General features: G+C 42.4%; 1 protein-coding gene across 7 annotated transcripts in view; it reads left to right on the forward strand.

The window, feature by feature from the left end:
* Positions 1-8: 8 nt before the first annotated feature.
* ABHD12 (abhydrolase domain containing 12, lysophospholipase) overlaps positions 9-27,939 on the forward strand; it is a 102,412-nt gene continuing 74,481 nt past the window's right edge. For all 7 annotated transcript variants that reach the window (XR_010405758.1, XR_010405757.1, XM_054509983.2 and 4 more), the window contains exon 1: positions 9-365. Coding sequence is in view for 5 of the 7 variants with exons in the window: in XM_054509983.2 (XP_054365958.1) it covers positions 175-365 (191 nt within the window). In the remaining 2 variants the exon portion in view is untranslated. The remainder of the gene's footprint in view (positions 366-27,939) is intronic.

A 27,939-nucleotide genomic window follows, 5' to 3' on the forward strand; every position in this document is an offset into this window, starting at 1 on the left:
GCCGACCTGGTCCCCGGCGCCGGTCCGTAGAGCCGGGCGCCGAGGCCTGGGGCTGGGATGCGAGAGGCCGCGGGCTCCCGGCGGCAGCGGCTCCTGTGAGTAGCGGCGACTGCAGCGCGGGCGGGCGGGCGAGGTCAGCGGACGCCGTCGGCGGCTGGCCGTGTCGGCCGCGGGATGAGGAAGCGGACCGAGCCCGTCGCCTTGGAGCATGAGCGCTGCGCCGCTTCGGGCTCGTCCTCCTCCGGCTCGGTCGCCGCGGCGCTGGACGCCGACTGCCGCCTGAAGCAGAACCTGCGCCTGGCGGGCAAGGGGCCGGCAGAGCCGCGCTGCGCTGCGGACACGGGCATGAAGCGGCCGCTGGGCAGGTGAGGCACGGCGCAGGAGCGGGACCCCCTACCTGGCCCGCACGCAGCCCTTAAGCCCCCCGCCCCTCCGTAAGTTTCTTGCCTGCAGGAGCGCCCCACGTCTACCCTCCATCCTTTGGTGTCCTCTTCCAATTCTCCTCCATCCTTTTCAGACCTCGCCTGGCCCGCAAATGCGGCCCGCGGGCATCCTTTCCCCAGATATCTGCCTGCGGGGTCGCCCCCGACTGTCCCCTTCCCTCCCCTGGTGTCCTTTTCTGGCCCTCCGCGGAGCCCAGCCCCGTGCCCTTACCCTTCCCAGGTGAGCCAGTGGGACCTCGTCCGCGACGGGCTGGACCAGCGTTTCTCCCAGGAGTTGGGAGCGGCTGGCAATCACGACCCCGTGTGGGAGAGTAGAGGGCGTGGGGGGCGTCCCTTGTGAGGCTCCTGGACGCCCCGCATGTAAGAGGTGGGACGCGGAAGGGCATGCTTCCGAGCCAGAGAGCGTTGGGATTCTTCGCCTCAGATCTGCATAGAACTCCATACTGAGCGCCCCTCTTGCTGGACTGGCGTGTGCGGAAGCTTACCTTTTTTCCGATTTCTCACTTTGATAATTTTTCTCGGGTAACTAGTTGTCAGAAGTGGCATTCTCTGCTCAGAACTGCTGGACTTTTGGGGGAAGGTTAAATGGTGTGCTGTGGCCAGGGATACACCGCATCGTCAGCTGTTGGAGGGAAACCTGTCGTTGATTGTGCGGATGGCTAGTGGTGCTTGAAATTTGATTACACGAGTTGTCTCCTTAGGAATCTCCGTAGAGGCTGGAAGTCTTTTAGTTTTTTGCGTTCTCCCTCTGAGTAGGAGATGAATGCATCCAGGTAAAGCTGATTTCAGAATTAAGTTAGTGTATTTCACAGGGGCAAATCTCTCCCCGTATGCTAGCTTCGTAATTAAGCTGGCTCTTCATAGAACGTATCATTCATGGCAATTTTGAAGTCTGGATGTTTCACGATTTTGAACAAGTTAGTGCGTAATATTCTCAGGTGCTGTTGCAGTCATTTCTTTTGGGGTCAACTGGAATGCCCTTAATTGACACTGGCCACTTCAGTGTCAAGTATTTATCAAAATAGTCTCTAAAAATATCAGTTTCATTGCCTAAAAAATCATGAAATTGAAAATGTGAATATTTGGATAAATAAAAATATAAATATTTGGATAAAGAGAATATTTATCCAAGTAGACACGTCAACATTTCAACTTCATTGTTTAAAAGGTTATGAATTTAAACTATAGTCTCCTCTAAGTCAGTGGTTCACATTCTTGCCAGAAGGGCAGGGACTGACAGTATTTTTTTTTTTTTTTTGGTATAAAGTTACCTAGTAACTGGTCAGTATCTTTTGTGAAACTAATTTGTTCTCTTTTTTTGTGGAAAGGTTTATCTTCATTACAAACTCATGAATAGCTTTAATGTACTTTTGTTAACAGGTTTGGCATTACACCTAGATAAGTTTGGGAATTCTTCCTTTGAAGAAATGAAATTGTTAGGCACAATAGTGTTTGGGGAAACAGTGCTGGCCTGGCACCTTCCTTGAAGATGTACTGTATTAAAAGGATATGCTTATTTTCATTTTGTATCGGGACAAAGACATTCAAGAGGTGCTCATATCCTTTGGAGGAATAAAAGGCTGTTAGGGAATAAAAAGAAAAGGAGAGGGCAGGAAAGCCAAATTTGTGTGTTACCCTGTGGCTTCCTTCTCTATTTCTTGGAATGTTCTCCTGGACATTATTCTGCTTTGTTTTCTTCTTCACCTAGGTCTCTGCCCAACTGTCACGTCCTCAGAGAGGCCCTCCCAGGCCAGCCCATCCAAAATAGACTTCTTGCCACTCCCAACGCCCTTATTCTGTTTGCTTTTTTCATCACACTTATCTCTTTTGACCTTGCAATTGTCTGTGTACTTAACTTGCTTTATTGGTTATCTCCTCCCCTATAAGAATGGAAGCCCCATGAGAGCAGGGGCATTGTTTCTTCCACTTTTCTGGTCTCCAGTGCATGGCCATAGTAGGTGGTGGAAAATACTTACTGAACTAGTATATGTAGCGTAAATTCCTGGGCCAAGGAGTGTGTGTTTATAATTTTGAAAGGTGAGGCCAAAGTGCCCTCCGGTGTACTGACAGGTACTTTCCCCAGCAGAGTCAGTTGCCACCCTTCCCGCCAATACTGAATGTTACCAAGTATTTTGATCTTTTTTTCTGTTTGATGAAAATGACATCTGATTTGTAGCTTTAATTTGCATTTCTAATTGTTAGGTGGCAATTTTTGTGTGTTTTTATAAGCCTATTGTGTACCTTTGGGTCTCATTACCTGCCTTTGTTGGGTTCTATTGTGCACATTTTCAAATAGAGAAAAATAGGGAAGACAATATAATGAACCTTGATGTATCCATCACATCTTAAACAGTTTGCCATGTGTTGCCAATCTTGAACCACTTGTCCCTCCTCCATCTGTTTCTTCGTAGGGGGTGGGACTAGAATATTTTAAAACAAATGATTTTATTCATAACTACTTCAGAGTATAACTTGGGAACTAGAACAAATAGGGACTTTTGAAATATATATAACCTCATTTGCTCTATCAGAAATTTTTTATATTTATCAAATTTGAGTTTATTGCCTATTACTAATTTTTTTTAAAGATTTTATTTATTTATTTGAGAGAGAGAGAATGAGAGAGAGAGAACACATGAGAGGGGGGAGGGTCAGAGGGAGAAGCAGACTCCCCGCAGAGCAGGGAGCCCGATGCGGGACTCGATCCAGGGACTCCAGGATCATGACCTGAGCCGAAGGCAGTCGCTTAACCAACTGAGCCACCCAGGCGCCCAGCCTATTACTAATTTAATATCCAATCTACATACACATTTCTCCAGTTGTCTCAGAAATGTCTTTTAAAATGTGGTTTGTTTAAAAATCTTGTACATTTCTTAAGTTTATTCCTAGTTATTTGATCTTTTTTGTTGTTGCGTAGGACCCCTTCTTATATTACATATTTTTATCATTGTACTTATTTTTTTTTTAAGATTTTATTTCTTTATTAGAGAGAGAGAGCACAAGCAGGGAGAGCAGCAGGCAGAGGGAGAAGCAGGCTCCCCGCTGAGCAAGGAGCCCAACCTTAGGCTCCATCCCAGGACCCTGGAATCATGACCTGAGCTGAAGGCAGACACTTAGCTGACTGAGCCACCCAGGTGCCCCTGTACTTATTAATTTTGTAAGCAGCAACTTATGTAGTCATATTGTTTTTAGTAGTTTTTGCAGTTGGTTCTCTAGGATTTTCAGGTATATCATATCAGTTACAAATAATAAGTATCATTCCATGTTTTCTACTTTTTGTCTTTTGTTTCTCTTTTTTAGTTGCATTGTATTTTCAGAACAAGATTAAATACTGGGAATGATAGTGGGTACCTTATTTTGTTCCTTACTTTACTGAGAATGCTTTTAGTGTTTTTGCCACACTGGTTATTTTACTAAGGGGTGTGTTGTTACTATTTGTTTTTTTGATCAAAAATGGTTGTTGAATCTTATGAAATGCCATTTTAGCATCTGTGAAATTATCATATAGATGTTCTTCCTTGACCTGTTAGCATGAATTATAGTAACAGGAGCGCCTGGGTGGCTCAGTCGTTAAGCATCTGCCTTTGGCTCAGGTCATGATCCCGGGGTCCTGGGATTGAGCCCCACATCTGGCTCCCTGCTCCGCGGGAAGCCTGCTTCTCCCTCTCCCACTCCTCCTGCTTGTGTTCCCTCTCTCACTGTGTCTCTCTATGTCAAATAAAGAAATAAAATATTTAAAAATATATGAATTATAGTAACAGATTTTATGTTATTGAATCATCATCTTATTATTGAATCATCAGTGAAAACTCTGTTAATGTGTAGCCAGATTCTATTAATATTTTACTTAGTCATTTTACATTGTTATTTGTGAAACTGGTTTGTAATTTTGTTTTTTTTTAAAGATTTTATTTATTTATTTGACAAGAGATAGCACAAGTAGGCAGAGTGGCAGGCAGAGGGAGAGGGAGAAGGAGGCTCTCCACTGAGCAGGGAGCTGGATGTGGGGCTCGATCCCAGGACCCGAGGATCATGACCTGAGCTGAAGGCAGCCGCTTAAGTGACTGAGCCACCCAGGCGCCCCTGTAATTTTGTATTTTTAATGTAATCTTTATCAAGTTGTTTTAATGCTTTCCTTAGCTTTATTAAAAGCTTTCTCTGCTTTAGCCTGTTTAAATACTCTTGAAATGATCTGTTTCTTTAAATTTGGTGGAATTCCTCTGTAAAACTACCTAAGCCAGGTGCTTTTTTTTAGATTTGCTATCTCTTTCTGGGTTTAGTGTTGGTGATTTATACATTCATAGAAAATCATCTGTTTTGTCCAGCTTTTTCCTCTGTATCTGAGACTGTTATCCCTGTCCTGTTCCCTAATTTTGTGTGCTTACATTTTTTTCCTTTTCTCCCCTTTGATTCTTTAGACTAGCTAATGGTATATCTCATACACAGATATACACTGAAGTATTTTTTCTTTGAAAAAAATCTTTTTTTTTCCCCCAAATAAAATTTTTTTTTTGTTAATTAATTCTGGGAAACCATGATACTGCTGAGGGTTCTGGAGAAGTAGAGAGAACATCTTCCATCTGAAAGGAGCTACTGCATCTCTCCTGTTGCTGCCCGTGGCAGGAATGTGGCCCTAGGGTGGCCAGATCATCCGGTCTCTCGAGAAGAGTAGCTGGGTATGTGTGTGTGTGTGTGTTTGTGTGAACTCAAACTTTGTAAACATTGCAACTAATTCAGATAAAAACAATAACTTTGGAGTAAGACAGAACAAAACATTTTTTGTTTTTTAAAATTTCTGGATTGGTCGTTTTTAAAGGTAAATGTTTATCTAACTCATGTGTTGACCCTGAACTCCCTGAGAGGAGGGACTAGATATTACTTTTTACAGTATCTGGTAATTTTTGGCAAACAAGGGATTTGCGGGCATTTCCTGTTTTTTTAAGTAACCCTGGAGTTCTTGGGAATATGCCTTAATGGCATAAGTGGTCTAATTTGGACCCTAGGAAGGCGGTAATGAGATGTGTGGGTCTTTGTGTTTCAGTGAAGTAGTCTTTATTCTTCCACTTCTAGCTCATAGGTGGATCTGCCGGTGACTGAGACCAGTGGGCTGCATGGGAGGTTTCATAGCCGGTGATCCTCAAGTGTAAATACAGGGGAACTGAGGCATCACCCTTGGTTCTTCCTTGACCCAAAGCAAGGAAATTCATCTAAGTGCTAATTGCTTTACTATAATCCAGAAAGGCAGGTGGCTGAGGTTAACACCAGTCTCCTTCAACATCAGTCTTCCTGAGCTCACCCTAGAAGTTGCTTTGCATGGTATTTCTTTGTCCTTTCTTTATACACTGAGAAGGTGAGAGTATGTTCTGAGCTAGCTTTTGTAGTTAAAGTTTGCTTTTTTCCCATTCCCCTTCTCCTTCCACTCCCTGAGAGTACATTCTGTGCCTGGACTGTGACAAGCAAGAGGGCAGGCTTTGTTTATGGGGGCTGAGGCCCCCAGCTGGGTCCATCTCTTCCCAATTGCAATTTATCTTATCAAGGCCACACTTCAGCCCTGGACCCAGGACCCTGAGACTTGGTGCTTCTCTGGTGTCTCCCTCTTTGGTGGGACTTTGTGCCCTGTATCTCTGCTTCCTTTCCAGTTCCTTTTTAGCCTTCTCAAGGGAGTGTCTGTCTTGTATGGTAACTGGGCAGACATTGCTTCTATGTGGGAGATATTTTTGAGTAGCTCAAAGGCTCCTGAAGACATTATCATGGAGGTAGCCTTGGAAAGAGGAATAGAAAATGGGTCATCTTGCCAGGGTTATGCTGACAGCAGTGGAGACAGGCTGCCTTTCCAGACTCATGATCCTCCTCCTCCTACTAGGGCACTTTTCTTTACAAAATGAAGTCTACAGGAAAAAATTTTTATTGTAATATGATCTTGAAAACTGACAGATTAAGTCAGTGCTCTTCTCCCAGAGATGATGCCACAGAACTTGCGTGTAGGTGGATTTGTGCTTTGACAGAGGGCTCTTTCAGCACAGGGTGTGGGTAAGTCATTTGTCTTGTCCTGAACTGAAGGCTAGGTTGGGAAGGGTCAGTTAGGAGAGGGGATGCTGACACAGGGAAGAACAGTAGCAGGAAACTTTGCCTGAGATACCCATTTAGCCAACTGACCATTATTTGGGCGTGGTCCTCATTGTAGTATCATTTGATATCTTAGAGGATATCACTCTCATAGATAACAGAGCCCCATGCGAGTGTTTTCAGGTTCTGTGGGTTGGGGAGACTTGTTCAACTTTTTGAGTCTGTTTCTCCCTCTGTGATGTGGGGATAGAAATACCTCCCCTGTAGGATCGGGGTGAAGCTCGGATGTACAAAAGAGCTGGGTGCATGGTGAGCACCCAATTAGTAGCACCTTCTACTTTGGTCATCCCCAGGGTTATTACTAATACTATTAGTTGGGAGTACTGAGAAAGCTCTGTTAACTTATGTCAAGAGGAATTTACCCCCATCTTCTCTGCCCCCAAACTGTTCCAGTATGTCTTCTCAGCCAGTTGTGCCTGTAGTTATGATCATGATCTGTGAACGTATTTGTGGGTATTATAACATGTGTAACAATACTGTTTGGTTATTTGACATTTTTTTTCATCAGTTCACTTAGCAGAGTTTGAGTACCTGTTATATAGAGTAACTCTTCTCAGTGCTGAGGCTGCAGCAATGGATGCAGGTCACATCTCGTGGACTTTACATCCTGGTAGGGGAGGAGGATAACAGACAAGTGAGAACAAGCCACGTCAGGTGCTTGGGGCGCTGAGGAGAAAAGTAGGCCAGTAAGGAGCACCTGTGATGTGTGCATGGTTTAGGTGGCAGGAGGCCTTTCTGATAGAGGACATTTGAATGGAAGCCACTGGCCTCTTTAGAGTGGAGAAATGCCTTGATGTGATGTATGTCATTACCATGTCACTCTGCTGTGACAAGGACAGACTGGAGGTCCAGAGGGAGCAGGAGGACCAGTTAGGAGTCACCCAGGCAACAGATGATGGGGGCTTGGGCTGGCGGTAGCTGTGGAGGGGAGAAGTGCTGCATTCTGGATCTATTTTGAAGGAGATGTCAACAGATTTGGGGGTAGATTAGTATGAGAGGAAGGACGGTCAGAGATGCTTCACCAGTTTTCTTTTGAGCAGCCGGAGGCAAGGAGGTGCCGTGTGCTGAGATGGGCCAGTTGTGGGAAGAGCAAGTGCTTTGGGGGGTGATGAGTTTGGTTTGGGGCATATTGAAGTGCCTCCTCTTGCAGATGCAGTAGGTAGGAGGAGCTGGAGTTCAGGGGAGTTAGGCTGACTTCTGACTGTTAGCCTGCAGAAAGTATTTAGAGTCATGATGGGGGTCTGAGGGCTGGGCCCCGGGGTCCTCAGTGGTTAGGGGCTGGGAGAAGAGGAGACCTGGAGGAAGCAAGGGAATAGATTAGGAAGAGTGCTAGGAGGAAAGGATCAAGGCAGCTGGCTGGAGAAGCCTGTTGCAGAGAAAGTGTGATCTGCTGTTGGATTTGGTGACATGGAGATGAGTGGTTGACAAGAGTGGGTTAATGGAATGCTGGGGGTAAGAGCCTGACAGAGTGGCTCAAGGGAGAGGTGGAGAGAAGAAATGCAGATAGCTTTTTAAAGGAGTTTTACCATAAAAGGGAATAAAGATAAGGGGGATCCCTGGGGTGGGAGGAGGCTTCTGACCAGTGCTGTTGTTAGAGCTCATTGCTGTGCTCAGTGGGATGGTCCAGTAGGCATAGACTGGCCTCGCAGAAGTTGGTGGCCTGGTGTCTCTGGGACCCAGCACCCCAAGGCTAAGTGGAGGGTGCCCACACATGAAGACAGGCCAAGGGGGCCACGAAGGTGCAGGGAGGTAGTTAGATTTGTGGGGGGAGCATTGGAAGTTGTCTTTGCATGCTTCTACTTTCTCTGAAATAAGAGCACGGTTGTCTCCTGAGGGGAGAGGGGGGCACCTGGACGGTCCTAGTTCTTTGTCTGTGACCTAAATAGACTGTTCCACCATATTGCTAAACATTAATGTGAAGTCATGCTACCCAGCAGGGACTCTTCTTTCTTTCTCTCTGACATGTAATGTTTCAGAAATGGCTCCCATGGGAAGTCATTTCAGCTGTGAGCTCGTGTCTGAGAAGCCACACGTGTTTCTGCACAGTCGAATGCTGCTTGGTTCTGGGGAGCCTGAGTGGGAGGGCAGTGGCTCCACAAGGTTCCTGCACACATCCTCACGACAAGGGGGTTATAGCTGGGTTGGAGGTGGAGGTAGGAAAAGGAACATGAACTGAGGTCAAGATAGAGTGATTGTGTGGGACCCAGGCAGAATCCTTACCTCTCAGGTTTTGCTGATACACAAAGAACTATTTCTAAATAGAATTGACTCTAAATGGACTTGAGTTGTGTTAATATCTGTGTTCTGTTCACCAGGTATGGAAGTGTCCTAAAAGGTAAAAAGAGGGGAGGGTCGATGAGTGTCACTGTGAGTAGTTTCAGAAGAGTAAGACTCTTCATTTTGCAAAGATGAAGGCAAATAAGGGGTGTCACTGAAGGAATACAAGTGGATCTCTGGAATGCTAGACTCTTGGATATGTTCTTAAAGTTTGAAAGAAGTTGCCCTGAGCTTTAGGGTAAGAAAAGAAAGTTCAAGTTGTTTTCAGTTCTTAAAAACTTCTGGGATCTCCATGCAAGGTTTAGATATATGGACTGAACTATCTATTCATAATGGGAAGGAGGAATGTTCAGGGTTGGAGCAGGTCATTTTGATGCAGTCGCTTTTCTGGTGATTCAGGTCCCTGAGAGACATATGGCTTTTAACTGTTTTCTTGTACAACAGAGACTTCCCACCCTTTCTTCTTTCATCCTTGACTTGTGCCATTCCTGGCCCTGGAAGATCATTTCACCGCTACCTGAAAATGGCCATGTCAGTGGCGGGTGCCCATGGGTTGTTTTATTCAGCAGACAGTTATAATACTTGGGTTGTTGGTCAGATGCATGCTAGGCACGGGGAGCATAAAGATGGAAGGAAACAGTACCTGTTCTCAGGGAGTTTGTTGTCTGTCAGTTTTTACTCATGGCAGCCATCAGCTCTTACACTCAAATATTTTAATGATATCTACAGTAAAGACAAAATACAGACATGGCTGGAGATGGTTAGTCTGATCTCACTTTTTTTTTAAAGTTCTTTTTTTTTTTTTTTATTTGAGAGAGAGAGAGAGTGAGAGAGAGCATGAGAGGAGAGAGGGTCAGAGGGAGAAGCAGGCTCCCCACTGAGCAGGGAGCCAGATGTGGGACTCGATCCAGGGACTCCGGGATCATGACCTGAGCTGAAGGCAGTCGCTTAACCAACTGAGCCACCCAGGCGCCCCTGATCTCACTTTTGTCTTTTGTGGTTCTGACATTTTTTTTGTGCCCATTTGTCTGCAGAGAATCTCATCTTTTAGGCTCTTACTTTTTCTTAAAAATTTTTAATTGTTATGTTAATTAGTTTTAGATGTAGTGTTCCATGATTTATTGTTTGTGTGTAACACCCAGTGCTCCGTGCAGAATGTGCCCTCTTTAATACCCATCACCAGGCTAACCCATCCTCCCACCTCCTCCCCTCTAGAACCCTCAGTTTGTGTTTCAGAGTCCATCATCGCTCATGGTTCGTCTCCCCCTCCGATTACCACCCCCCATTTTTCCCCTCTTGCTAGCTTCTTCTTCTTTTTTTTTTTTTTTAACATATATTGCATTATTTGTTTCAGAGGTACAGATCTGTGATTCAACAGTCTTGCACAATTCACAGCACTCACCATAGCACATACCCTCCCCAGTGTCTATCACCAAGCCACCCCATCCCTCCCACCCCCCACCATTCCAGCAACCCTCAGTTTGTTTCCTGAGATTAAGAATTCCTCATATCAGTGAGGTCATATGATACACGTCTTTCTCTGATTGACTTATTTCGCTCAGCATAACACCCTCCAGTTCCATCCATGTCGTTGCAAATGGCAAGCTCTCATTCCTTTTCATGGCTGCATAATATTCCATTGTATATATATATACAATATCTTCTTTAGCCATTCATCTGTCGATGGACATCTTGGCTCTTTCCACAGTTTGACTATTCTGGACATTGCTGCTATAAACATTGGAGTGCACGTACCCATTCGGATCCCTACATTTGTATCTTTGGGGTAAATACCCAGTAGTGCAATTGCTGGGTCGTAGGGTAGCTCTATTTTCAACTTTTTGAGGAACCTCCATACTGTTTTCCAGAGTGGCTGCACCAGCTTGCATTCCCACCAACAGTGTAGGAGGGTTCCCCTTCGCATCCCCACCAACATCTGTCGTTTCCTGACTTGTTAATTTTAGCCATTCTGACTGGTGTGAGGTGGTATCTCATTGAGGTTTTGATTTGGATTTCCCTGATGCCGAGCGATGTTGAGCACTTTTTCATGTGTCTGTTGGCCATTTGGATGTCTTCTTTGGAAACATGTCTGTTCATGTCTTCTGCCCATTTCTTGATTGGATCATTTGTTCTTTGGGTGTTGAGTTTGATAAGTTCTTTATAGATTTTGGATACTAGCCCTTTATCTGATATGTCATTTGCAAATATCTTCTCCTATTCTGTCGGTTGTCTTTTGGTTTTGTTGACTCTTTCTTTTGCTGTGCAAAAGCTTTTTATCTTGATGAAGTCCCAATAGTTCATTTTTGCCCTTGCTTCCCTTGCCTTTGGCGATGTTTCTAGGAAGAAGTTGCTGCCGCTGAGGTCGAAAAGGTTGCTGCCTGTGTTCTCCTTTAGGATTTTGATGGACTCCTGTCTCACATTGAGGTCTTTCAACCATTTTGAGTCTGTTTTTGTGTGTGGTGTAAGGAAATGGTCCAGTTTCATTCTTCTGCATGTGGCTATCCAATTTTCCCAACACCATTTGTTGAAGAGACTTTTTTCCATTGGACATTCTTTCCTGCTTTGTCAAAGATGAGTTGACCATAGAGTTGAGGGTCCATTTCTGGGCTCTCTATTCTGTTCCATTGATTGATGTGTCTGTTTTTGTGCCAGTACCATGCTGTCTTGATGATGACAGCTTTGTAATAGAGCTTGAAGTCCGGAATTGTGATGCCATCAGCTTTGCTTTTCTTTTTCAACATTCCTGTGGCTATTTGGGGTCTTTTCTGGTTCCATACAAATTTTAGGATTATTTGTTCTATTTCTTTGAAAAAAGTGGATGGTATTTTGATGGGGATTGCATTGAATGTGCAGATTGCCATAGGTAGCATTGACATCTTCACAATATTTGTTCTTTCAATCCATGAGCATGGAACATTTTTCCATTTCTTTGTGTCTTCCTTAATTTCTTTCATGAGTATTTTATAGTTTTCTGAGTACAGATCCTTTGCCTCTTTGGTTAGATTTATTCCTAGGTATTTTATGGTTTTGGGTACAATTGTAAATGGGATCGACTCCTTAATTTCTCTTTCTTCTTCTGTCTTGTTGTTGGTGTATAGGAATGCCACTGATTTCTGTGCATTGATTTTATATCCTGCCACTTTACTGAATTCCTGTATGAGTTCTAGCAGTTTTGGGATGGAGTCTTTTGGGTTTTCCACATCAAGTATCATATCATCTGCAAACAGTGAGAGTTTGACTTCTTCTTTGCCAATTTGGATGCCTTTGATTTCTTTTTGTTGTCTGATTGCTGTGGCCAGGACTTCTAATACTATGTTGAATAGCAGTGGTGATAGTGGACATCCCTGCCACGTTCCTGACCTTAGGGGGAAAGCTCTCAGTTTTTCCCCATTGAGAATGATATTCGCTGTGGGTTTTTCATAGGTGGCTTTTATGATATTGAGGTATGTACCCTCTATGCCTATACTCTGAAGAGTTTTGATCAAGAAACGATGTTGTACTTTGTCAGATGCTTTTTCTGCATCTATTGAGAGGATCATATGATTCTTGTTCTTTCTTTTATTAATGTATTTTATCACGTTGATTGATTTGCGGATGTTGATTTGCAGCCCAGGGATAAATCCCACTTGGTCGTGGTGAATAATCCTTTTAATGTACTGTTGGATCCTATTGGCTCGTATTTTGGTGAGAATTCTTGCATCCATGTTCATCAAGGATATTGGTCTGTAATTCTCCTTTTTGATGGGGTCTTTGTCTGGTTTTGGGATCAAGGTAATGGTGGTTAGGCTCTCCCTTCTTTGACAGGATGTAGTGCATCCTATCAATGCATCCCTGGCTTACCAAGGTTTCTGTAGATATAAGAAAAGAAATTCTCACAGTTTGGGGGCACAGCACACTTCAACAAGGCAGGTATGGCAGAACCTATGGGAAGGAAAATAAGACTGGACATTTGATATTGGCTTAGGGTTCTAGAAGGAAGGGACTGTTACACCAGCGTAGGCTGACTGGGAGCCTGCCATTACAGCCCCAGAGCCTCAAGAGAAAGCACGCGGGAGAATCTGCAGGCACCAAGGCAAGGATCTACAGAGATTGTAGATCACTATGGTGAAAGGCAGCCCTCAAGGAACCCTCTCTCTCCCTCTGTTCTGCTTTCATTTAAATTTTTTTCTGATTACAAAAGTAATAAAGATTTCTTAATAAAAATTTTTTTTAAAAAGATTTTATTTATTTATTTGACAGAGAGAGAGAGACAGCGAGAGAGGGAACACAGCAGGGGGGTGGGAGAGGGAGAAGCAGGCTTCCCGCTGAGCAGAGAGTCCGATGCAGGGCTCCATCCCAGGAGCCTGAGATCATGATTTGGGCCGAAGGCAGATGCCTAACAACTGAGTCACCTAGGCACCCCTCTTAATAAAAATTTAAAACAGAGAAGGTAATGAGAAAGTGGAATTTCCCTGGATAATTACTGTTAACAGTGTGGCATATATCAAAAATATTGCTTGCATGTTTGTTCTTTCATTCATCTAACAAATACTTGTTGAGGCCTACTGTGTGCAAGAGGATGTGGACAAAATGTTGCACAAGAGCCAGACAGGTCCCAGCCTTTACAGAGCTTACATTGTCATGAAGGAGAAAGGCAGCAAAAAAGGTAGTTTTTACATATAAAGTAAAATTTCAAGGGGTGCAAAATGGTATAAAGAAAAATAAAGCAAGGTACTGTTAAACATAAGACAACAGGCCCCAAGTGGAGTCCCTTAGGCTAAGCCCTACTTTGCCAAACCAAGACCTAACTTAATTACAGCTTCAGCTCTCACAGAAATGGAATCTTAAACCACTTGTTCAGGAATTGCCTGACCAGCACAAGCGAGGTAATCTGCCTGACAGACCCCTGCCATCCTCTAAAGGAAAGTGACCCGGCAATAACCAACCCGCTTTTTTGTCCAGTGTAAATTCCTTGTTGATGCTCACTTCTCTGCTTGTAAAAGCATTTCATTTTGCACTGTTCCTCCAAGCTCCTATCTGCTGGGTTAGGTGCTGCCTGATTCAGGAATTGCTGAATAAAGCCAATAAGAGCTTTAAAATGCACTCAGTTGAATTTTTGTTTTTTTGTAACAGTAGGTAATGCAGTTGCATGTAAAGCACCTGAAAACAAGCTATACTCTAGTGTAAAACATTTTTGTCTCTGGCAGGAGAATAAGGCCCTTTCACAGCAGGACAATTCTGCCAACATCCTCATGATTTTTTTGTTTTCTTCTCGGGGAACAAAGAGACATTTATGGATTGCTCTTGTGTATTTTATTAAGGCCTTAACTTTTTCAATTCTGTTGAGTGAAATTACCCCAATATTCACTGTGTTCAGATAAGATTTTGAAGATTGTTCTTCAGGTTTCCACCTGTGAACTAAGAAGAATTTAACCAACTATTAGTCTTGGGGAATGAATCCTGACTTTACTCTTTTGTTCATTCTGAGAGAATATGAGATACTATATATATATTATGCAAACCTTTATATGTTATATATTACATATATATTTTATGTACCAAGTTGTCCCTTGAACAACATGGGATATTAGGGATACCCAGTCCCATGCAGTCAAAAAACTGTGTATAACTTTGACTCCACAAAACTTCAACTACTAATAGCCTGCTGTTAACCAGAAGCCTTACTAATAAACAGTTAACACATATTTTCTATGTTTTATGTATTGTATACTGTATTTCTACAGAAAGTAAGCTATATATAAGAAAATGATATGAAGAATCATAAGAGAAAAGGTAGCAGGGGTGGCTATATTAATATCAATGTATATTTCCGAGCAAAGAATATTATGAGAGATAAAGCAAATCATTTCATAATGACAGATCAATTAATCAAGAGGACATAACAACTTTGAGCATTTGTATATGTAATTGACAGAGCTTCAAAATCCGTACAGCAGAAATAGAACTGTGAAGAAAATAGACACATCCACGATTATAGCCAAAGATTTCAATAAGTGATAGAAGTAGGAGGCAGAAAATCAGCAAGGATGTAATAGACTTCAGCAACACTGTCCACCAACTTACCTTGATTGGCAGTCTGTCCAACAAGGGCAGATATATGTTCTCCTCAAGTGCACATCAAACCGGATAGATTATATTCTAGACCATAAAACAAGTCTCAAGAGCTTTAAAAGAATTTAAGTCATGCAAAGTCTGTTTTGTGACCATAAGGAATTAAATTAGAAATCAGTAAAAACAAGATGTCTGGAAACTCCTGAAACATTTGTGAAGTGAATAACACACTTTTGAATAAGCCATGGGTCATGGAAAAAATCCAAGAGGAAATTAGAAAGTAATCCAAACTGAATGAAAATAATGACAAGTGTATGCTCCTAAAGCATCCTTGGGGAATTTATAGTACCAAATGCCCATAGGAAGGAAGAAAGGTCTTCAATGACTTCAGTCTCCATATTAAGAAACTAATAAACAAAAAGTGGGAATTAAACCCAAAGTAAACAGAAAAAAAACATATAATAAAGACCGAAACAGAAATCAAAGAAATAAAAAACGAAAATAATAATGTTAATAGCAGGTTTAATCTGTAATAGGCAAAAACTGGAAATGATCCAGGGTGCCTGGCTGCCTCAGTTGGTGGAGTATGTGACTCTTGATCTTGGGGTTGTAAATTTAAGCCCCATGCTGGGTGGAAAGGTTACTTAAAAATAAAACCTTTAAACAAAGAAAACTGGAAACAATCCAATACCCATCAGCAAGTGTGTGTAAAAGCAAGTTGCATAGCCCCACAGTAGAATATTACTCAGCAATCAAAAGGAATGAACTTTTTTTGCTATGAAAATAGGTTTGGAAAGCAGGTAGTTTCTTCTAGTTGGTAAGGAATGCTTAGTTCTGATAAACAAATCTGGAGCTAGACAAACAATGCTTCTTGAGTGAACAGCTAAATGAAAAGGGAGCTCATTTCCCAAATGAGACAGCCTTTGGAAATATTTTTTATTGTGGAAAAATATACGTAACAATTTACCATTCTTAAGTGCACAATTCCATGGCATTAAACACATTCACAAGGTGTGCAGCCATCACTACCCGCCACCCCCCCCCCCCCCGCCATCTCTAGAACCTTTTCATCTTCTGGAACCGAAACTCTGTATGCATTAAATGCTAACTCCCCACTCCCAACCCCAGCCCCTGATGACAACTGTTAAACTTTCTGAATACTCTAGGTTCCTCATAAAAGTGGAATCCTAGAATATTTGTCCTTTTGTGTCTGGCTTATTTCACTTCGTATAATGTCTTAAAGGTTCATCCACGTTGTGACATATGTCACAATTACCTTCCTTTTAAGGCTGAATAATATTCCATTGTGTATACATACCACATTTTCTTTGAGACAGTTTTATTTTTATTAGCGATGAGGAAATTTTTAAAAAAATTCTATGCTTGCACTGTTGATAAGATAGAAAAGCTATGTATTAAAAAAAAAGAAAAGCAGTATATTGATTTTTGTCAAAACATACCTTCCTACTATTTGTGCATTAGCTCTTATCGCCATCGAAAATCCAGGACTTGTGCTGTTCTGACCTGGGCCAGGAAGAGCAAAACCATATAAGATGCTAAAAAGATGTCATTACACTGGCCCCCTTTAGGAATGAGGCCAGAAGTTTATCTTCTTGCTTGTAACCAGTACTGCTTCCATAAATGAAAGAAAGGATACAGGAATAAGAGCCCTGAAGTGGGATCCGGAGGTTTCTGGAATTGGTTTTGTCCTGAAACCATGTCCTTCTTGGACCAAAGCAGACAGAAAACAGGACCAATAGGTGTGAAGAGGAAGGCAGGAAAGATGGAAGAAGCCCATGGTGCCCTTCCTGAGGAGCAGGAGTTCCCAGCACTGGCTTGGGTCCATAGTTTTGAACTAAATTTTTGCTGTGTGGAAGGGAAATGAAAAAATATGGATAGTGTAGAGAGTATCTCATAAAGGTAAATTTATATAGTGTTTGAATTCTGAGACAGTGTCCTTTGTATCTTTTTTGGCGTTAAAATGTTCTCTTCAGATTAGCTAGTTTTAGAAATCCTTACTTGGTAAAATTAAAAACTTGGCGACACTGTGTCAGTCCTCATTTTCCAGAAAATTATGCTAATTCATGACCTACAAAAATGCAGGTATCAATTTTTCTGTGGGGGGAGTCGGGGAGGGTGGGTAGGGGTTGGTTGAGAGGTGAATTGAGCCTACTGCTGACTCCAGGCTGTGACTCTGCCTATGAGGGCTGGTCACAGTGAGGCCCTGAGATCCGACGCCTGGCTGCCACCACTTAGGTGCAGCAGGCAGGTATGGGTCCACTGTGCTTAAATGCCTGTGTGGACCCAGTGGCCTGTGTGTAGGAGCGGAGGCTACCACACCAGGTCTTGGTCTGTGGCCCCTCAACAGTAGGAAGGCTGCGTTTGCAGAGCTTTTAAAACCACAGTCTTCCTGATTAGCCCACATCTCTTGTGTCCCAGATGCCACTGTCTTTCAAAAACAGCATTTGGCAAGTTGGTGTTTGCTGATGATGGGCGAAAGGAAGGTGAAGGAGAGTGTCGAGGCAGAACAGTCCCAAAGAAGTGAAGACAGGAAAAGGGAACAGTCAATAAAAGTAGGCACAGGAAGAATTAGTAAAAATAACATTCAGTACTTTGTACCAGATACCATCCTCTTCAGCACTTTGCATGTATTAACTTCTGAAATGTTCACAACTAACCTTATGAGGTGGGGTGTGTTATCCCAGATGAGGAAACTGTCCCCTGTAGTCTGTAGCTTGCCTGTGGTCTCACGGCCATTGCAGGCATTGCTGGGCAGGCCCAGGGCCTGTGCCCAACCACTCACTGTGCTCCTGCCTGTGTTGGGGCTGTCTCTCGTACACATGCTGTTAGAAGAGGGAAATAGTGTAAGTTGAAAATACTGGACCAGTGTCTCAGGAGGGAAACCAGGGCTTTACCCAGGGTGCTGCTTTCCTTCTCTGACCACATTAGTGGCCATGGCACAGTGCTAAGGGGTGGGCTTCTGAGGTCACAGGCCTGCCACAGAGCCTTTCCTCAGGTTGATGGCGTCCTTTGGGACCTTCTCAGTAGCTTAGCACCTCCCATCTTGTCAGTTTTGGAGTGGCTGGCAGGGTCTGGGTCCCTGCTGCAGAGGCTGTGGGGAAACCAGACCTCCAAGGAAAGCACTGCATGAAGCTCACCTTGTGAGCCCCTTCTGGCTCTCTGATGAGTGATTGTGAATCATAGGGACCTTCCAGGCATCAACATGGGGGACCACAAGCATTGAAGGGTGGATCTGTCCAGGATACCTGTAGTCAATTTAAGTACCAATTTCTATACTATCAGTGTGTACTCTTTTAATAAAGAGTCTGAAAGCTCAGTCTTCCCAGATAGGAAAATCTGAGCCTGGGTGGCTCAGTCAGTTAAGTGACCAACTCTTGATTTCAGCTCAGCTCTTGATCTCAGAGTTGTGAGTTTGAGCCCCACAATGGGTTCCATGCCCAGTATGGGGACTACTTAAAAAGAAAGTGGGTGTGGGTGAAAAAAGTGGGTGTGGGGGGGACAGGTTCACTTACATCTAAAAATAGTCCTTTGTTAAGGAGTTTACTTAGGGCTCTTTTAAAGAGCAGGTTTTCTCAGTGCAAATTTGTGAAGTGGCTCACTTTATCTATTTTCTAAATGCTGTGCACCCACCTCAGCTGTTTCATCCTGTGGGCACATCTGTTGTTCACTGAGTTTACAGTCTGGGACCTTACAGTGATGTACAGTCTTACGGTATGAAGGGAGTAACGTGTGACTCTTCTAGGTAGAAGCATTTCACAGCAGGTTGGGTTCTCCATGCCCTTCTTTCCAAAGCCATTTGTGGAGATGGTGACGTTGTAGAGTGCTGGAGCCTCCTGAAGTTTCCTGAGTGATGAGGGTCTGTGGACCCCTGACACCCTGTGCTGGACACAGAGCCAGAGCAAGAAAACCATGTCCATGTGCCACCAGATTTGCTGGGGGTTTGTGGCTGCAACATATTGTGGTCTGTTCCTGCTGATACAGTTGTGAAATCTTTGTTATTATGTAAAAGAAATATATGTAAAATTTTTTAAAATACCAAAGCATCTGCAGTGAGTTCTCTGTGCCCCACCTCTTCTTCCCTGACATGAACAGTTCCTCACAACATTGTAAGCCCTTCCACCCCCACACCATGTCTATGCATAGACACCCATTCTTTGTTCTTAACAACTGCATGTCATCCCAGTGTACAGCCCTATCCCCTATTATGGAGATAGAAAATCAGTATGCTGTGATCCATAGCTTTTGTATACACAAAACAGCAATTGGTTGTGAAGTATAAGGGAGGAGAAGACAAAAAATATCAACAAAAAAATAATCCTATAAGGATGCTTAGAAATATGCAAAATCCATAAGAGGGAACTTTTAAAACATTCCCAAAGCTCACAAAAGTAGGCTTGAACAAATGTAAGGACATATGTGTTCTTGAATAAGAAAGCCTAATCTCTCTAAATCAGATTATTCATTTAACAAGATTTCAAATAAAAATGCCAGGCTGTTTCTCTTGGGTTCTACACAAGCTGATTCTGAAGTTCAATGTAAAATGGTATGCAGGAGTGCCAGCAGAGAGAAGAGAGAGTGGTGAGTAGAGACTGGTCCATGTTGCAGAGCTCTGTTTTAGGAGTGTGGTAGTAACTTTGAGTAGCAAGCCAGTGAGACAGGACAAAAATTCCAGAAATAGTCTCAAATACACTTGGGCATTTAGGGTAAAGGTGAGATCATAAATGAGTGGGGTCAAAATTGATTTAGATTTTTAACAAAGGGTTTAGGGATAACTGGTAGCCATTTGGAATAAAATAAATCTGGATCCACATCTTAGACCATACACCAGGATCAAAGTTCAAAAGGATTAAATGTAAAAAAACCCAAAAGTACTAGAAGAAAACATGAGTGAAATTCTTTAGTCTTGCAATGAAGGTCTTTTTAATCAGAAAATTGAATTTTTTTTTTTTTTTGTATGTTAGTCACCATACAGTACATCATTAGTTTTTGATGTAGTGTTCCAAGATTCATTATTTGCGTATAATACCCAGTGCTCATTACAACACGTGCCCTCCTTAATACCCATCACTGGGCTACCCCATCCCTCACCCCGAAACCCTCAGATTGTTTCCCGGAGTCCATAGTCTCTCATGGTTTGCCTCCCCACCCTCCCTGGATTCCCACTCTTAGTTTTCCTTTCCTTCCCCTATGGTCCTCCACGCTATTCCTTATGTTCCACATATGAGTGAAGCCATATGATAATTGTCTTTCTCTGCCTGGCTTATTTCACTTAGCATAATCCCCTCCATTTCTATCCATGTTGATGCAAATGGTGGGTATTCATCCTTTCTGATGGCTGAGCAATATTCCATTGTATATATGAACCACATCTTCTTTATCCATCCATCTGTTGAAGGGTATCTCAGCTCTTTCCACAGTTTGGCTATTGCAGACATTGCTGCTATGAACATTTGGGTGCGTATGGCCCTTCTTTTCACTACATCTGTGTCTTTGGGGTAAATACCCAGTAGTGCAATTGCTGGGTCGTAGGGTAGCTCTATTTTTAACTTCTTGAGGAACCTCTGTACTGTTTTCCAAAGTGGCTGTGCCAACTTGCATTCCCACCAACAGTGTAAGAGGGTTCCCCTTTCTCCACATCCTCACCAATATTTGTTGTTTCCTGTCTTGTTAATTTTTGCCCTTCTAACTGGTGTAAGGTGGTATCTCAATGCGGTTTTGATTTGTATTTCCCTGATGGCTAATGATGTTGAACACTTTGTCATGTATCTGTTAGCCATTTGTATGTCTTCTTTGGAGAGTGTCTATTCATGTCTTCTGCCCATTTTTTGACATGATTATTTGTTTTTTGGGTGTTGAGTTTGAGAAGTTCTTTATAGATCTTGGATACCAGCTCTTTATCTGAAGGTTGAATTCTAGTAAAAGGTTTTATTTTATTTTTTTTAAGTATTTATTTATTTGACAGAGAGAGAGACAGTGAGAGAGGGAACACAAGCAGGGGGAGTGGGAGAGGGAGAAGCAGGCTTCCTGCCGAGCAGGGAGCCCGATGTGGGACTCGATCCCAGGACCCTGGGATCATGACCTGAGCCGAAGGTGGACGCTAATGACTGAGCCACACAGGCGCCCCTAGTAAAAGGTTTTAAAATAAATTTCACTTTATAAACGTGGAAAACATCTGCATGACATACCTAATGACAAAAGACAAGAACATATTTGCAGCTTATATAGATGAGCTAATTCCCCTAATAAAGAACTTCGAGTTATTGAAAAGAAAAAGGTCAAAACCAGTGGGAAAATGTGAGAAGGACATGTATAATTCATAGAGAAAAAATAACCATAACCCTTCAGTATGTGAAAGGGTGCTCAGTCACACTTATTCATAATTAGGGAAATCAAATTAAAACTATACCAAGGTGCCATTTCTCACCTATCAGATTGGCAAAAATGCATCTTCATCAACCACTTTGTTAGTGAGGCTTTGAGAGAGACAGGGATTTGTGAGAGTTGCCTCTTATAGGTGCATTTACTCTTTGATCTAACCATTTCCATCCTAGGACCGTCCTCTGTATACTTGCACATAAAAATTTTATGTGTACAGAATGACTCGTAGTGGCATTGATTGTTGGAAACCACCCGGAAGTTCAGCAGTGGGAGACTGGGTTAAGCACCTGTGCTGTATCAACCCAGTGAAAAACTATGGAGCTGCACAAAAGCTATCAACTGATATGGAGAAATTGCCTGGATATGATGTTGAGAGAGAAAAATCAAGGTGTAAAACAGTTTATAATGAGTAGCAGGCCACCTTTTGTATGAAAAGAAAGGAAAAAATGAGAACACGTACATGTATTTGCATAAGGAAACACTGGAAGGAAAAATAGGTAGCTAATAAAAATGATTATCTGGGCACTAGGTGGGACAGGATGCATGGAGACAAGTTGGCAGTGAGACTTCATATTTAGTTTTATTTCTTTTTAACTATTTAATATATGACCTCAAAAAATTATTGGTGAGCTGAAAGTAAAAATGAGCATGCAGCATGTAATCTCATATTAGTTAGGATGACACTAGCTACTTTACCAAATCAATAGGACAGCAGACACCCATGCCTTGACTCACATTACCTTGGTGAGCTCTGTGCATGTAGACCTACCTGCTCCTCAGGTGGGATAGGAATATAGTCCCAACTGGGTAGCCACCTCCCACCACCAGCTTTACCCTGGAGGAGAGTGAGTGCAAACTTTTGGTGGTCTGCTAGCTGTCTCCACCACAGACCCTAACTTTAAAAGATATAGTCAGTATGGAATCAAGCTTATACAGACATACTACATTAGTACATTGACAGTGGTTGTTTAGGATCATGTGATATGAGGTGACTTTTATTCTCTTTTTAATGCTTTTTTGGCACCTTGCAAATTTTCTACATTTATCTGTTAAATCAGGGAAGGCATAGAGCTATGAAAAAGTAATCCCTGTTGAATATGGCAAGTATATTCCCTTTCCGTCTCAGAAACTGTTGCAGAGAGGATGTCTGTGTAGAATCTTCCTGACATACTGGGATGATGGAGTCCATGCAGTCACCCCTTCAGAGTGGGGATGCTCAATCAGAGAGCAGGTCCCACTGAGTGTTTGCTCACATTGACCTCATTGGTATTGTCAGTTTCTTATTCTTTGCAAATAACATGGGGAAAGATGGAATTTCATTGTTTTATTTCTACATGTTAACTTAATGTTACTTGTTTTGATAATAGGAAGTATCTTATAATAGCTGTGTAGCCCTTTATATCTGAAGATAAATTTCCAGAATATTGCTTCATTGTGAGTTTTAACTTGTTTGGTTCAAATAAAAATGGAAGAAAAATTATTTCAAGAGCTTTTTCTGTGAAGTCTCAAGATGGCCTTAACTAAGGGCTGGATGGCATGGTCTTGGGGCATTCAGTCTGCTGTTGTTACCTGCCCTGTGAAGTTCAGCAGCAGGAGGCTTGTCCACTAGGGTGTAGAGGTTCTCATGTGGTGGGAAATGCTTATGTTGTGTCTTCTAAAGCTGCTATTTATTTAAAAGATTTGTATTTATTTGTCAGAAAGAGAGAGAGAGAGCACAAGCAGGGGAAGCTGCAGGCAGAGGGAGAAGCAGGCTCCCCGCTGAGCAAGGAGCCTGATGTGGGACTCGATCCTAGGACCTTGGGATCATGACCTGAGCCGAAGGCAGCCGCTTAACTGACTGAGCCACAGGCGCCCCTAAAGCTGCTTTTTATACCTTCATATTCCAGTTTTGTTGACAAGTCTGCCATCTACTGCACTTAAATCTTTTTTTTTTTTTTTTTTAAGATTTTTTATTTATTTATTTGACAGAGAGAGACACACACAGCGAGAGAGGGAACACAAGCAGGGGGAGTGTCAGAGGGAGAAGCAGGCTTCCCGCCGAGCAGGGAGCCCGATGGGGGGCTCGATCCCAGGACCCTGGGACCATGACCTGAGCCGAAGGCAGATGCTTAAGGACTGAGCCACCCAGGCACCCCCTTAAATTAAATCTTGATCGAAGACGACAATCTCATCAACCAACGTTATAATGAAAAGTAAAGTGTTAATTAATCAGTGTTTTATTTACTGTTTGTTGTATAGTAGATGTTTGATAAATATTTGGTAAATGAGTGGAAATTCAAGTGAAGAAACAAGACTTTTCATCTGCTCTCACCTGTACCATAAAATATTATTCTGAATGTTGTAGATAATGTGGGAAGATGAAAAGTTAAAAGATAAACCTATAAGGAAGAGCCAAAATTATCATTGCTTGCTTACAGATGATAACTACCCATCTGGAAAACTCCAATAAAAATCAACTAGAAACTTCTCAGAATTAATGGAGCTCAGCAAGATTTTCAAATGCAAACTAATAAACAAACAAACCAATTAATGGCTTTCTTATATACTAGTAACTAACCAGCTGGAAAAATGTAACTATTTTATAGTAGCAACAAAAAATATATAGTATCTAAGAATAAGCATAAGAAATATGTAGAATGTTTATCAATAAAATTATTCAACTTTACTGAAAGCATAACATAATGCTTGCTTAAGTGGAATTTTGTTTTTAGATAAGAAGCTACATATGGGGGCGCCTGGGTGGCTCAGATGGTTGAGTGTCTGTGTTTGGCTCAGGTCGTGATCCCAGGGTCCTGGGATAGAGCCCTGCGTCGGGCTCCCTGCTCAGTGGGGAGCCTGCTTCTCCCTCTCCTCCCCGCTCATGATCTCTCTCTGCTCTTTTTTGTTATCTCTCTCTCTCAAATAAATAAATAACACTTTAAAAAAATAAAAAAGCTACATAGTGAAAAGATGCTTCTTTTCCAAATTTAATGCAGATCTATCCGGATCTGTCTGCCTCAGTTGTCCTTTAGGGAAGGCAGGATGCAAGGCTATGAGTGAGTCTTGGGCACATAGGGCTTCCGTGGTTGCAAATGGCAAGCTGTAGTGTAGATCAGAGACTGGGCATTTGACAAAAGGACAGTCAGAGGTGTGAGGCTGCCCTACATTTTTTGCTCCTGAGCACACCATGGCGCGTCTCCAGCTTCCAGCTCTCTGGGAACAGAGCAAGAAGGCTGGGGACTTTCAACATGCTTTTCTAAATTTTCATGTATTTTTCTGCATTTAACGTAACTGACCCTCTGCAGTCCAGAAACCTGTGTACCTTTCACAGAGAATCAACTTTCAGCCTTTTGGTGGGATAGAACAGTGGCCCCACTCTAATCAGTGAGGTGGGGGTCTAGAGGGGTTTTTCCAAATTGTCCTCCTGATTGGGGTCCCAGCCTGAGCCCCTTCCACATGCACCTGGAGCCACTGGCTCACATGTCTTATGTCCCTGCATACTGCCTTAGGACATTCCTGGAGGTATCAGCTGAATTCCCAGGACTCCTGCTTTCTAACTTCTAAAATATTGGTGTCATTGCTCTCATTCTTTGCCCCTAGGGTTTTATGCTTTTTACAACAAACTGTGTTGTCATTTTAGTGGGGGTTTGGGAGAGAACAGTTAAATCTACCATCTTTAGCTGTATAATGTGTGTTCAAAGTGGCATTAGATAGAGAGAAACTATCGGGTGACTATTTAGGATATAAACTCAGAGCCCTACCTCCCACCCTGTGCCAAGATACAGCCCACATGGATTAAATGTGAAGTTCCAAGCCCTAAAAGACAAATGAATATATTTATGCAGTCTCAAGGGCGGAGAAGAACATCTATCTATAAAGTAGAGGAAGAAATCATAAAGAAAAAGGCTAATATGTAAGAATATTTTATGTAAGAATACATATGTATATATGTAAGAATGTATTTTATGTAAGAATACATAAAAATTAGAAGTTATCCTATAATTGGGAATAAGAGGCACAGCAACAAGGAATATAGTCAGTGGTACTGTAATGGTGTATGGTGGCAGATGGGAGCTACAGTTGTCGTGAGCACAACATAACACATAGAGATGTTGAATCACTGTTGCACACCTGAAACTAATGTAATACTGTGTGTCAAATTTACTCAAAAAATTTTTTTAAAAGAAAAAAAATGAAATTCTCCTGTAATTAAAAAAAGATTCCTGGGCGCCTGGGTGGCTCGGTTGAGTGACTGCCTTCAGCTCAGGTCATGATCCTGGAGTCCCGGGATCAAGTCCCGCATCGGGCTTCCTGCTCGGCAGGGAGTCTGCTTCTCCCTCTGACCCTCCTCCCTCTCATGCTCTCTGTCTCTCATTCTCTCTGTCTCAAATAAATAAATAAAATCTTTAAAAAAAAAAAAAGATTCCTAATAAAAAGACAAATGATAAGTAGAGGGAAATGCTTTTAAATATGTAAAATGTCAGACAAAGGGGTAATATCCTTAATAAATGATTGTAAGAGAAGAGTCCAGAGGCAAGGGAAACAAAAGGAAAAATAAACTTTTGGGACTTCATCAAGATAAAAAGCTTTTACACAGCAAAGGAAACACTCAACAAAACTAAAAGGCAGCCTATGGAATGGGAGAAGATATTTGCAAATGTCTTATCAGATAAAGGGCTAGTATCCAAAATCTATAAAGAACTTATAAACTCAACACCCAAAAACCTCAAAAAATCCAGTCAAGAAATGGGCAGAAGACATAAACAGACATTTCTCCAAAGAAGACATAAATGGCCAACAGACACATGAAAAAATGCTCAACATCACTTGGTATTAGGGAAATACAAATCAAAACCACAACGAGACACCATCTCACACTAGTCAGAATGGCTAAAATTAACAACTCAGGAAACAACAGATGTTGGTGGGGTTGCAGAGAAAGGAGAACCCTCTTACATTATTGGTGGGAATGCAGAGTGCAGCCACTCTGGAAAACAGTATGGAGGTTCCTCAAAAAATTAAAAATAGAACTACCCTATGACCCAGCAGTTGCACTAAGTATTTATCCAAAGGATACAAACAGTGATTTGAAGGGGCACAGTGAGGTGTGGGGGGTTCCATTTATTTTATTTTATTTTATTTTTTAATTTTATTATGTTAATCCCCATACATTACATCATTAGTTTTAGATGAAGTGTTCCATGATTCATTGTTTGTGCACAACACCCAGTGCTCCATGCAGAATGTGCCCTCCTCAATACCCACCACCAGGCTAACCCATCCTCCCACCCCCCTCCCCTCTAGAACCCTCAGTTTGTTTTTCAGAGTCTATCGTCTCTCATGGTTCCTCTACCCCTCCGATTTCCCCCGCTTCATTCTTCCCCTCCCGCTACCTTCTTCTTCTTCTTCTTTTTTTTTTTTTCTTAACATATATTGCATTATTTGTTTCAGAGGTACAGATCTGAGATTCAACAGTCTTGCACAATTCACAGCGCTTACCAGAGCACACACCCTCCCCAGTGTCCATCACCCAGTCACCCCATCCCTCCCACCCCACCCCCCAGTCCAACAACACTCAGTTTGTTTCCTGCGATTAAGAATTCCTCCTATCAGTGAGATCATATGATACATGTCTTTCTCTGTTTGACTTATTTCACTCAACATGATACCCTCCAGTTCCATCCACGTCATTGCAAATGGCAAGATCTCATTCCTTTTGATGGCTGCATAATATTCCATTGTATATATATACCACATCTTCTTTATCCATTCATCTGTCAATGGACATCTTGGCTCTTTCCACAGTTTGGCTATTGTGGACGTTGCTGCTATAAACATCGGGGTGCACGTAGCCCTTCGGATCCCTACTTTTGTATCTTTGGGGTAAATGCCCAGTAGTGCAATTGCTGGATCATATGGTAGCTCTATTTTCAACTTTTTGAGGAACCTCCATACTGTTTTCCAGAGTGGCTGCACCAGCTTGCATTCCCACCAACAGTGTAGGAGGGTTCCCCTTTCTCTGCATCCCCACCAACATCTGTCGTTTCCTGACTTGTTAATTTTAGCCATTCTGACTGGTGTGAGGTGGTATCTCATTGAGGTTTTGATTTGGATTTCCCTGATGCTGAGCGATATTGAGCACTTTTTCATGCGTCTGTTGGCCATTTGGATGTCTTTGAAAAAATGTCTGTTCATGTCTTCTGCCCATTTCTTGATTGGATCATTTGTTCTTTGGGTGTTGAGTTTGATGAGTTCTTTTTTTTTTTTTTTTTTTTAAGATTTTATTTATTTATTCATGAGAGACAGAGAGAGAGAGGCAGAGGGAGAAGCAGGCTCCCTGCCGAGCAGGGAGCCCGATGCGGGACTCGATCCCAGGACCCTGAGATCATGACCTGAGCCGAAGGCAGACGCTTAACCATCTGAGCCACCCAGGCGCCCTGATGAGTTCTTTATAGATTTTGGATACTAGCCCTTTATCTGATATGTCATTTGCAAATATCTTCTCCCATTCTGTCGGTTGTCTTTTGGTTTTGTTGACTGTTTCCTTTGCTTTGCAGAAGCTTTTTATCTTGATGAAGTCCCAATAGTTCATTTTTGCCCTTGCTTCCCTTGCCTTTGGCAATGTTTCTAGGAAGAAGTTGCTTCGGCTGAGGTCAAAGAGGTT

Source organism: Mirounga angustirostris, unplaced genomic scaffold, assembly GCF_029215605.1.
Source record: "Mirounga angustirostris isolate CCGP_5_RB_7025 unplaced genomic scaffold, mMirAng1.0.hap1 SCAF_10, whole genome shotgun sequence".
Lineage (NCBI taxonomy): Eukaryota > Metazoa > Chordata > Mammalia > Carnivora > Phocidae > Mirounga > Mirounga angustirostris.